General features: G+C 59.2%; 1 protein-coding gene across 2 annotated transcripts in view; it reads right to left on the bottom strand.

The window, feature by feature from the left end:
- Positions 1-9,439, bottom strand: part of SCARB1 (scavenger receptor class B member 1) — a 54,128-nt gene extending 44,689 nt beyond the window's left edge. For both annotated transcript variants that reach the window (XM_053928247.1, XM_053928246.1), the window contains exon 1: positions 9,066-9,439. In XM_053928247.1, coding sequence (XP_053784222.1) covers positions 9,066-9,191 — 126 coding nt within the window. In that variant the 5' untranslated portion in view covers positions 9,192-9,439. The remainder of the gene's footprint in view (positions 1-9,065) is intronic.
- Positions 9,440-12,245: the final 2,806 nt, after the last annotated feature.

Below are 12,245 nucleotides of genomic sequence, written 5' to 3'. Positions count from 1 at the left end.
CCGGCAGGCACACGGGAGCCTCCTACCTGGGGCAGACAAAGCCCAAACTTTGGCACGCCCAGCCCTGACACCCCACCCCGTTTCTACAACACACCCCCTCCCGATCCTGCCCCAGCATGTGGGCGGCGGGGTGCCGCCGTGGGGCCCGCGGACTCGCTGCCCGAAGAACGCCGGTCACGACTTGCCTCTGCAAACTTGGCCTCTTCCAGGCCCTGCTCCCAGGCCCATCCGGCATGCGCACAGCGTACCACCTCCCTGCTCCACGGCAGCACCCGAGGTTAATGTGCTCTCTGGTCTTATGTAAATCCCAGCTCCCCCTGGGTTTGGGTTTCCCCACAGGGAAAATGAAAGATGGCACCCGAGTGAAACCTGAGCTGTAGATCTTATAAGCTGCCTGAGAGTTTATGAAAATGCCCCTGAGAAAACCATTAGCTGCCAAGCTACCGTCTCTTTAAGAGGTCTTGGGTAGAGACAAACAGAATGCTCTCTAAGGCTGTAGGAGCAGAAGTCCCCGAGGGGCCATGTGAGAACATGACCTGTGGACATGTGTGGGGGCAAAGAGCCCATCAACCACGCTTGCTGCCTGTCGCCCGTTCCTGCTTCCGCTGGCATGAAATAGGACCAAGCGTCGGAGCCGGGGGAAGCCTTCCAGGGGGAGGGGCAGCCTGTGCAAAGGCCCGAGGCCGGAAAGAGCCTGGTGTGTTGGAGGAAAAGGCCGTCAGGCAGGCAGGGGCCTGTGAAGAAGGCCGTCACAGGCCTGGGGACACACAGGTTTCACACCTCGTGCGAGGTCTTAACTGGGGCCCTGAGAGGCTCCCATCCACATCTGTCCAAGAGGTTCTGGCTGCAGCAGGGACAGCTGCTGGCCCAGAGGCTCAGCAGGCAGGAGGTAGGCACAGCTGGGGCTGGAGTGGGCCCATGCACAGGGAGACAGGCAGGCCCCGAGTCCCCGCACAGGACTGCAACCTGCTACTAGTCACCAGCCTCCCTGTCGGACTGGCCTTGTCTTCCAAACAGCCAGTCAATATTGGAGAGCCTCTGATTCTGTGTCAGGCACAGCACCAGGTGGCCTGGGACACAGCAACAAACAAAACCGAGGTCCCTGCCCTGGCTGGTGCGGCTCCGTGGATTGGGTGCCGGCCCGTGCACGGAAAGCTTGCTGGTTCGATTCCCGGTCAGGGCACAGGCCAGCGTAGTGGGCCAGGTCCCCGGCTGGAGGTGTGTAAGAGGCAGCCGATCGGTGTTTCTCTCCCCCTCTTTCTCCCTCCCTTCCCCTCTCTCTAAAAATAAATAAAAACTTAAAAAAGAAACAAACCGAAGTCCCTCATGGGGAGAAATGGACAATAAACATGAGACACACGTCCCGTAGGTGCTCTGTCCACTGTGACAAGGACACAGAAAAAACAGCAAGGCGGGGTCACAGGGGCACCGGGAGGACGTCGGGTGCGCTTTGGAGAGCAGGTGAGGCTTGAAGAAAGGCCTAAAGGAGGTGGGAGATCAGGGAGAGAGGGGCGGGCAGAGGGGCAGCGGCTCAGGTGGAGCGCACGCCGGTGTGTCTGAGGAATGACCAGTGAGCAAAGGGCAGAGGGTGTGGGCCTGCTGCGGAGCTTTGAACTGAGCGGGACAGCGAGCTGGCTGCAGTTGGCATAGGGTCCATTTGGCTGCTGGGCTGAGAAAACCTGACCAGGAGCAGAGGTGAGGGCAGGGAGCCGGCAGGAACCCAGGCAAGAGCTGGTGGCACTTTGGACCGCCGGTGGTGGCTGCTGTGGTAATGTGAGAAGCGGCTGGACTGTGGCTATGTTTTGAAGGTGACGCCTTAAAGCCTCCTGATGGTTTAGCGTGGGAGGCAAAGCAGAGAGTCCGGGCTGAGCCAGAGACGGTCGGCCCAGGCAACTGGAGGACATGGGAACCACGACGGAGGTGGGAAGGAGGCGGGAGTACAGCCGGAGGGATGGGGCCATGGGGATGGTGAGGAGTCGGGCGGTGGCCTTTGACCCCCAGCCTGAGATATGGAATTGGCTGTTGAAATTCAGGGGAAAGGTATGGGCCCAGGATGCCAACGTGGGAGTGGCTGGGACAAAGACGGCATTCACAGAAGGACACCCAGTGAGCCGCCCAGGGAGCGTGTGGGTGCACAGGGCATCCGAGCCCAGGGACATCCTGTGGGGGGAGGTCAGAGACACAGACCAGTGACTGAGAGCAGCCAGCTGACACCTCAAGTGTCTCAAGAGTCCTAGAAGCTTCAGAAAAGGTGGAAGGAACCTCACCCAGAATTCGAGGAAGCGAACAAGGGTCAGGCCACTCCTGTTCCTTCCCCCTCCCTCTCCCTCTCCCCAGGAGCAGCCTTTGGTGAGCAGGAAGACACCACAGGGCACAGGGAACAGGGTGAAGACAGCGGGCCTCTGGCCGCAGGGCTCTGGGCCTGGGTCAGGACGGCTCCAAGCACACAGCACACGGCCGCGCCATCCCAGCACCCAGTCCGGCACCAGCGCCTGGGCCCTTTCAGGCTCCAAAACCCCAAATGAACTTTTCCGTGCTGTTTTGTTTCTCTCTGCATTTCCGCTCCTGAAGGCCACTCCTGGGGCCAGTAGAGGCCAAGGCTGCCTTTGAACGAGGAGGAGGGAGATGAGCTACATAAAAGCTCTTGTCCTTTTGTCTCGGACTTGTTTGTTCTGTTTGCTTGCCAAGCCGAGCAGCTGAAGTCTCTACACAGTAAAGTGTGTGCGGGGCTGAAGCCACTCAATCCTCACAGTGCGGAAGGCTGGGGCTGGGCGCTCCTCACCGAATCCTCTGGTTCCAAGATTTGATCAAGAACAGTCTGTCAGCGTCAGCCTTGTGGCAGAAGCCAGCCTTGAGGGTTGGCTTATGACCCCTGGGGCCCCTCTTCACTGACCAAGGGCGTGGGAACACCTTCTAGGCACGAACATCCGCCAACAGGACCCCCAGACGTGGATGGGACGTGCCCGAGGGAAATCCCTCACTGAGCTGGTCCGCAGCAGCAGCTCACGCCCGCCTGGCCTGCTGGAAGCTGAGGCCCGAGCACAGCGGTTCCAGGCGATTGGGCTCAGCCAAGCTCCCAACGATCACAGCGAGTGCCTGGCAGAGGCGGCTTCTGCCGGGACTGCTCCTGGACTGAGCAGCGCCAGACCTGGGGAAGCGGGAGCACAGTGGGGCACACCCCCACGGGCGTGCACCCCTGACACACGCCAACACATGTGCACACCAATGTGGGCCCGTGTTTATGTGCGTGCATGTGAGTACTCACAGATGCAATGCAGCCACATGCATCGATGTATGGATACACGTGTGCCCACACCTGCAAACATGCATGGGTTCGTGTGTGCCGTATCACCACACAGGTGTACATGCCAACACATGTGTGCGTGCACATACTCTGCACAACCGCGGGTGTGTTCAGTGGCATGTGTGTCCCCTGCTTCAGCATGTGGCCACACCCAGACATGCATGTGCACATGCACCCACACAGGTTCCTGGGCCAGCGGCCATGCATGCAACTTGCTGTGCATGCATGGACACACGTGTGCACGCACACACACTCAGGAAGCCAAAGAAGAGCAAATCCACCAGGAGCAAAGCAGGAAACAAAAATAAACTAGACTCGGGGACACTAAAAATAGTCTCAGCTGTCGCCCAGGAGCAAGTTGAAGTGGCCCTCCCATGCCCTGGAAGAACAGGTAGGAAAGAAGAAGAAAAACCCAGCCTCACCAGGACGCACCTGTGAGCGCACATAACTGGGCCTCCCCCGAGAAGGGAGCTCCCCACCCACGGGCACAGATCAGCTCCAAGGCTCTGCCCGACATGGCCAGATGCGGGGCCTGCAGGAAGCGCCCTGCTCTCCAGGGTGCAAGAGCGCTTTCTGGGGCCCAGACGCACAGAGCTGGGGAGGCCGGGCCCGCAGGTCAGGGAAAGGCTGCCCTCCGCAGCTTCCCCTGGCATCTGTGAATCTAGAACACACCCCCGGAGGGAGCTGTGGGGAGGCCCCTGTTACCTGCAGTTTTGCAGACTATCAGGAGAAGCCTGGCGTGAACCCCACTGGCCATGCGCCAGGTAGGGAGAGGAAGCAGGGAGGTGGACCCAGGCAGAGAACACGGAGGGCCCTGCCCTGCCTCCAAACATCAAGTCGAGCTGCTGAGAAACACAGAGGAGGGAGGGCAGGGTGGACCCAGGCCCCAGGGATTGAAGTCCCGGCTCGGCCACTTCAGCTGTGTAGCCTGGGACAAGTGACTTTTGCTTTCCTTCCCCACAATTAAACGCAGGCAATGGTGGAGTGGCTGTTCGTATGCCGGAGAGAAATGAGCGAATTCATGTACAACACTCACACCTGAGCTAATCAGCACCCATCAGCGTTATCTGCCATCGGCCCGCACCCTATAACTGATGGGCACAGAGCTGCCAAAGGGCACAAAGCAACGGAGGCGGGCGTGGCCGGGTGGAGGCGGCAGAATAGAGACAGAGCTGGGCCAGGAGTGGGAGAAGGTAAGAAAACAACCTGGCCTCAAAGTGCTGACTGTCTGTCCACTCCGCCATCCTATCGGGAGCCCCCGCCTGGCCTTCGGGGGCCTCACAATGACGGCGACAGCACAGCCCCGCGCCAGCTCACGGGGGAGAAAGAACCCATAAATCAACACATAACATGACAGGGTTGACTTTTAGGGGAAGAAGGGGCAAGCTACACAGACATCTAGGGGATGAGCCTCCCAGCCAGAGGGGCAAGCAAGCCAGAGGCTCTGACGTGGGGCTTAAGGACCATCCAGGAGATGAGCACAGAGAGTGAGCAGGCAGGCTGACAGGGCACCAGATTGTGGGCACCTTCAGGCCACTGAAAGGACTTTGTTTTCACTCAGAGGGAGCCTATGAGCAGAGGGGTTAGGTGTGTGGGGAGACCCCGGGATAAGACCGTTGCCCTGTGCAGGCAGCAGCTGGGGAGCTGGGAGAGCTGGAGCTGTGGAGGAGGGGCCAGAGTCTGCGTTGGTCCTGAAGGTGAAGCCGATAGGATTTGCTGATGGCCCAGATACAAGGGGATCAGAACAAGGGGTTCAGTGCGGTTGACCCCAGGCCTTCGCCTCTGCACTCGGAGGAAAACAAGGAGGTGTCGCGCACGGAGACGGGGAACACAGGTGGGGGAGGCCCTCCGCAGCTGGAAAAAGCAGTGGACAAAGCACCCAAGGCTGGTTCCCCCCAGAACTCCAAGTTAAAGACAGCAGAGGGGACTCAGCTTCCCTCCTGGACATGGGACAAGGCCCTAAGGCCCGTCACTGGACGGGCCCCCTCCCCTGGGGCCCGGCTGCAGCAGGGCCTTCCCTGGTGGCCCAGAGACACACGGACTGTGCTTTCATCATCGTTCAAATACAGGGCGCGCTCAGCTCTAGGTGGTGGACACAAAGGGGCCTGTCCCCCCTGGTGTGCCCCCAGGATATTTTCTCTCCCCCGCACAGGCAGACGCACTCGGGCACGCACACGCCTGAGGCAAACGGCTACCTTAAGCTGTTTCCCAAATGTCGATGGTGGCAAGACATTTGCCCCAGAATTCTCCCAGGACTGAAGGAGACGGGAGCCATGGAGAGTCCCTGAACACCGCCTGGCACACAGAGGTACGGGAGTACGTTCCTTGGGCTGTTGGGTCTGAACACCTCTCGCCCAGTCCTGGGCACTGGGGGAAAGGAGAAACGAGTCTCACTTCTTTGCCTGGACACCTCAGGCCACGAGCTCCTGTTTTGGGGGCCAATCCATTTGGCCATTTGGGGGGGAAAGCTATGGATTCACTACACATTTTTAATTAAATGCATAACACGTGAAAGCAAGCCCTTTGTTTAAAAGGATAAAGCATTACTTGGGCCACGTCCCCGGCCCTCTCCTGAGAGTTGCCACTCGTGTCAGTCTGGTGTGCACCCTTCCACACCTTTTTCTGAGCTGTGACATGCACTAATATTAATCCAGTGAAAATGCAAAATACTGTTTTGTGGAGTTTTGGGTTTTTTTTTTTAAAGAACATAAATAGCACCGAGCTTTTCTCAGCACCGTTTTTGAGACCTGTCTGTGCTAAGACGGGTGTATCTCGTTCCTACTTTCTGCCTCTTGCTGAGAAATCCATGCGATGACGAGCTCCCACTCTATTTCCTCCGATCCGGGTTTGGTGGTCAGGGTTTCTGTCTAACACTTCCACAGCTGTGTCATGCCAGCAAGTCGCTGGCCTTTGCTCTGCCTCAGTGTCCTCATCGGCAAGGAGGAATAATCACACCACCACCTCCGCCTGTTTCACAAGGCTGTGGTCGGACTCCAGTGAGAAACCAGGCACATCCAGGGCATTTCAACACCTATGTATTTGCCTTTGTACTTAATCATCTCTCCAGGAGGCAAACTAGATCTGACCCCGTCTGACAAGCGAAGCCAGCAGCCTGAGGTCCCCCACCGGGAGCTCGGGCCAGCTAGGTGTGCAGCCCTGGGTTCCAGAAACTGCACAGGGTGGCAAAGCGAGACAGCCCTACTCAACCCCGTCCGCAACCTCAGAAACACACATCAAACCCACCCGAGTGACCAGAAAGACATATGACGATGACAAAGGGGCCCTCTCCGGCGACGTGGGGGAAGTGGCTACCTTCACACAGTGGGCGGAAGTGAACCGTGCTGGCTGTTTGCGACAAAGAAAACGATCAGCCAGTAGAGAAATCGGTAAATAATCAAGTCTGTGGCCCGTCCAACGAATACCGAGAAGCGGTGGAAAGAAACTGGGATGGATGGGTACGTTCGGACAGACAAAAAAAGCTTCAAGCTCTACCAGCGAATTAAAAATCCAGCTGCAGGATAGCTGTACACAGTATAGCTCAACGTCTGTAAAAAGCATGTATATCAATGTGTATAAATAAGTGCTCGTGATGTATCTGCGGCAAAGTTCTAGAAGGAGACATGCCAGAGACGGTGGTGCTGGCTGAGGGGTGGAGCAAAATGGGGGAAACTCTTTTTTTCTCCATCTGAATTTTCTTTTAAATTAGCCAAAAAACATAGAAACCTAGAAACCCAAGCACAGGCCTCCCATTCAAGTTGCAGAGGGGCACACGTAGCCAAAGAAAACACCAGTGGGCAGCCCCTCCCTCTGCTGGCGTCCCACCCGCGCAGTCCCCCAAACACTGGAGTCCTTCCTCCTCCGGAAGGCACTAGGCTGAGGCTCAGGGGGGCTGTCCGATGGGCCGGGCTTGCCTTCCTGCCTTCACGCCACTGGGCCCCAAACCAATCACCTTTGAGAGAGTCACGCAGGATGCTGGAGGCTCTCACTTGACGGTAAGCCCAGTAATCCTAGCTCCGGGACAGCTGAGGACGATGGCACTGTCCTCTTGAGAAGCCCAGAGCGGGAGTGGGCAGTTGGGGGGGTGTACACACGTGTACACACACACACACATACACACACACGAAACTGACATCCGTAACCTGCCCCGCAGCCATAGAAAGAAACCCTGAAATAAGGCCAGGAGTGGCAGAGCTGACAAGCACCTTCAGGGGCTGTCAGTCCCACCCACCCCACACCCCCCGCCACCAGAGGCGCCCTGGCCACGCCACCGCACCACCGCCTCTTGAGCGTCCACCATGGTGCTGGAACCACAGACCCGGCGGGCACTCACGGGCGGCTTTCACCAAGGCTAAGCCCTGACGGCTACTTTGAAAAGTGTAACAGACAGACATAGGCTTCCTTGGCCTCCGTGGGAGAGAAGGAAGCACTTCTGTGTTCTGAGGTTCCACCACACAAGTTTTCCCGCCATTCCCAGGAGCACACACACAAAAAACATACCCCAAGGAAGAACTCAGCGCTCACCAGAGGGCTGTCTATGCAGTCAGGTGACAGGACTTAACAGGACGAGATTCGAAAGCCAAATCAGTAAATAAGTAAAGACACCGCGGCCAAAATGACTCACGCAGACAGCTCTGCCGCCCAGAGACCTTGAGGAGTGCCTGCTCTCGCCCCATCTTCAAAGCCGGCTGCGTCCCAAGAAGGGTCAGCCAGGTCTAAGCAGATGGAGCCTCCACTCACTCACTCACTCACTCATTCATTCATTCAGTTCCCAAACCTCCTGCGCTGGGCATGGGGCGCAGACGGGCAAGGTGGGCAGTCTCCATTCTTCAGAAACTCACCTAACAAAGCAGGCTAAGGGGGGAAAGAGAGATCAGCCAGCAAGTGACAGCATCCACCTCTGTCACAGCTGTGTGTCCCGCCGGATCCTGGGCAAAGGTGAGCCTCGGTGTCCCCTCCCGCACTGCAGGAGCTGGCTCTGCCCTCAGAGCTCTGAAGTGCCTTTAGCACAAGTGCGGGCTGCGATCGCCCCCAACTTCTCGATTGCCCCTCCTGCAGTAACTCCAGACGTACTCAAACAGGTTGCCCAGACCCCCAGGGGCAGAATCAAACAGTCTGAAGGCCATGGCCGCCTTAACTTGTCCCTCTGGCTAAAAGGACGGTACTGTGCACGTAAGGTTAGGGTCAGAGGAGAGCTCTCAGGCTGTGGGCTCTCCAAGGACCCTACTTACTGAACCTTGGACTTGTGCCTGCCTCTGCGGGAATCTGGGGAGAAAAGCGGCTTATCCTTTCCAGCCCGCGTCAGGAAGCGGGTGGACCGGGAGAAAAGAGCAGCTCTGCCGACCACCTACTAGGCCTGGGCACCCATGGTAGTTCTCGGAAGCACACGAATGTCGGGTTTCTGCCCTCGCGGGCTCACAGGAAGCAGGCCAAGTGCGGCCCTAGTTCTAGCAGACCCTGCCACAGGCGTGTGGGCGTGCGCCTGGAGCCCTGGGGCAGCGCTGGAGGTGGCCACCCTCCAGCACGGGCTGGGAGGCAGACCCCTGCGGTCAGCGTCCGCCCCTTGAGGGTAAGTAAGGTCAGGGTCAGGGTCGTCTGTCATTCAGGCCTCCGCCCGCAACGCTAGCCTCCAGCAAAGCCCCTAGGGGCCGCCCTCGGCTTCCAACCTCAGCCGGGTTGGGGCGGGACCATGGAGGTGAGCAGCGGCCCCTCCCGCGCCCCCAGCGCCCAGGCCCTCCAGCCCCCGGCCTGGCCCTGCACCTACCTTGTGGACCTGCTGCTTGATGATGGAAGGCACCGCCACGATCATGACGGCGCCCAGCACGGCGCACAGCAGCCCTGTGCAGCCCAGCGCCGCGGCCGCCCAGCACGCTCTGGCGCGTCTGCCCATGTCTGAACACCCCGGTGCCCACGCGGCGCACCCGGGGCTCCGCGCCTGAACAGGACGGGGCTGGGGACAGAGGCGACAGAGGCGGCGGCGACTCCGGGAACGCGGGCTGCAGCGGCACGGCGGGCCTCGGACGGCGGCACAGGGCACACGGAGGAACGGCCCGGCAGGTGGCCAGTGGTTTTATGCGCCATCGAGGGGCCGCCGGACCGCCCCTGGGACACCCGGCACCAGGATTCGGGCGGGAGGGACGGGGCGGGACCTAACTGCCAGGGCGGGGCCAGGGGCGGGGCTCGGATGGTCCGAGGGGCGGCGCCGTCAGGCCCTCTCTTCCGTTTGTGCGGGTGGTGGGGGAGTCGCGGGGGGGGGGGGGGGGGGGGGTCCACGTGCCAGGCTATCAGCTGGGCTGGGTGCCCCGCTCCCTCCGATCCCTTCTGCCCTCCTCACTGCCACTTGCTTCCCGTTCACCCCTTCCCTCCCACCTTCCTCCATTGTGTCCTGTCGCCCCTCACCTCCTTCTTCCCGCTCCTGCGCCCCTGCCCCTCCTCCCCTCCCACTTCCCCTGCTGTGACGGGCATCACGGTTCACTCTTAGTAGAAGTTTCCCAACCTGGGCCCCGTCCAGGGCCTCTGCAACCTCCTCTCTCCACAACACGCCCCACTCCCCACACACACACACTGTCTACCGCAACCTCACTCTTCCTGGCACACGCCAGGGCTCCTGCCTCAGGGTCTGGTGCACCCTGGACTTGGAATCCTGATACCCCAGATATCTGCCTGGCTGCTTCCTTCAGGATGGCTGGGCCACCTTATCAGCAAGGCCTCCCTGCCGCCCTGCGTAAAGTCAAAGATCGCCAGCTGTTCCAGCCCACCCCTTGGCCTTATCGCCACTCCACATGGGCCCCCAGCTGGAATGCTGCGGGTAGCAGCTGGCCACACGCCCCGTCCTCCTCGCAGCTAGAGCTCGGCCTGGAAGGGGAGCTGGCCCACTGTGAACAGAACCAGCCAACCAGGAGCCTCCTGGGTGCAGGGCCCGGAGCGAAGTGCCTCGCACACAACCACCCCACATTGCAGATAAGGGAACGGGCAGAGAGAGCTGACGTCAACAAATCTATGTTTCTGTGTTCTCACAAAGAGGCCAAAGTGAGCGAATGAATGATTGCAGATAGTAAGCGCTCTCAGGAATGGAAGCAGGTGGGCACGCATTCCCCTGCCAACTTCCGCCCCGCCTGCTTCCTCCTCGCGCCTGCCGCCCCCACCCGCACAGAGTTCTGGTCCCCAGATGTAGGCCCATCCTCTCATTCTCTGGGTGCAGCTACTAGGGGAGCTAGGGACTCCCAGGTTACTGGGGGCTGGACAGGCGGTGTCCCTAACCCCGGGAAGGCAGGCCGGTCCCTGAGGGCTCAGAGCAAGGCCTTCTGAAACTCTTACTCAACCCTGGAAGGAAGCAGCTTTCTCCCGGGCCTATCCTGAACCGACATGTCCCGGCCTGAAACAGCATTAGGGCGCACCTGCTGTAGGTTGGCCAGTGACCCTTGCCTGGGACTGTCTTCCCCCCTGGAGCCCCAGCCTTGTCTAGGGCGCCAGGAGCAGGGCCCAAACCTGACCCAGATCGGGGTGGCAAGGCAAGCGCGGTGCCAGTTGGGGACACAGGCCAAGAAGCCCACACTCTAGCAGTTCCCACCCGGGGTGCACGACAAAGACGCCCTCGGAGGGCTTCTGTGAGGGTCGTCAGAGGGGACGGGAAACTGAGAGCGAGTACAGCGTGTCTGGTCACCACTCCATGCAGACTCGAGGTCATCAATTAGCTAATTGATTCAGTGATTAATCAAGTAACTCGTTGATTAACAATATCCTTCACTGAATTCCTTAAAGCTCTCAAGAGTCATCAGCTACAGGGACTGTTTCATTTATTTATTGGGTTTTTTTTTCTTTTTTACTTTTGTAATTCTTGGGAGTTAAGTAAAATCTGGGCGCTGCCCTAGCCCTGACACCCCCCCACTTCCTGGACACCCGGTCCTCCGTCAGCAAGAGCCCACTCGCCTTGACCGTCGCACCCAATCTGACTTTTGTTTATCACCGAGTCTTCAAGGTCCACAAGTGCGTGGTGCTTACCCAAAACAGTCGCAAGGCCACGGCAGGGGCGCCGTCATATCACGCCACGCTGTCACCCGACAAGGGGGAAAAGCAGAGAAGAAAAGATGCGGGGCACACATGACCACCCGTGACCTCCAAGAGAGCAGGCACATCCAATGGGGCGGGGGGGGGGGGGCAACCTCAGAAGGGGAAGACTTCGTCAGGTTTCTCAGAGAGCGGCCTTGCAGCGGGGAGGGAGGAGAGGATACAGAAGAGAAACAGAGATCAGCGACAGTAAAATACTCTCAGCGCTGAATTCAGAGGGACCCTGCGACAGCCAAGGCCGATGACATTCTTCCTCAGCTCAAAGCCCTCACGCAGCCAGACGGGAGAGTGAGTGCTGGCGATGGCGTGGCGGAGCTGGGGCCCTCCCACGCTGCTGGTGGGGTGCGAGGTGGGGACAGCCTGCAAAACAGCCCCTCAAAAGGCAAGGCCTGGAGGTCCCAGAGGACCTGCGGGTCCGCTCCTCGGTCAGTACAAGAGAGACAGAAACTATGTCCACACTAAAAGGGGCACACGCATGTCCACGGCGGTACTGTCCACAGTGGCCCGGGGGTGGCAACAACCCAAATGTCCATCCGCAGACGAACAGACAAGTAGAACAGGGAGCATCACACAATGGAAGGCTGTCTCCTCAGCCATGAGAAGAACGGACACGCTACGACACGGGTGGAACTTGACAACATGCTGCGGAGACACCAGACACAGGCCATTTACATGAAACGTCCAGAACAGGCAAAGCCACAGAGACAGAAAGCAGACCGGTGGTTGCCGGGGCTGGGGTGGGGTGGGGGTCGGGGTCAGGAGTGGGGTTAAGGGGCACAAGGCCTCTTTGGGGGGGTGATAAAAATGTTCTAAAATCGATCGTGGGGGTGGGGCACAACTCTGCATACACTAAGATCCACTAAACTGTACACTTTAA

Source organism: Desmodus rotundus, chromosome 7, assembly GCF_022682495.2.
Source record: "Desmodus rotundus isolate HL8 chromosome 7, HLdesRot8A.1, whole genome shotgun sequence".
NCBI lineage: Eukaryota > Metazoa > Chordata > Mammalia > Chiroptera > Phyllostomidae > Desmodus > Desmodus rotundus.
This window is presented reverse-complemented; position numbering and strand designations above follow the sequence as displayed.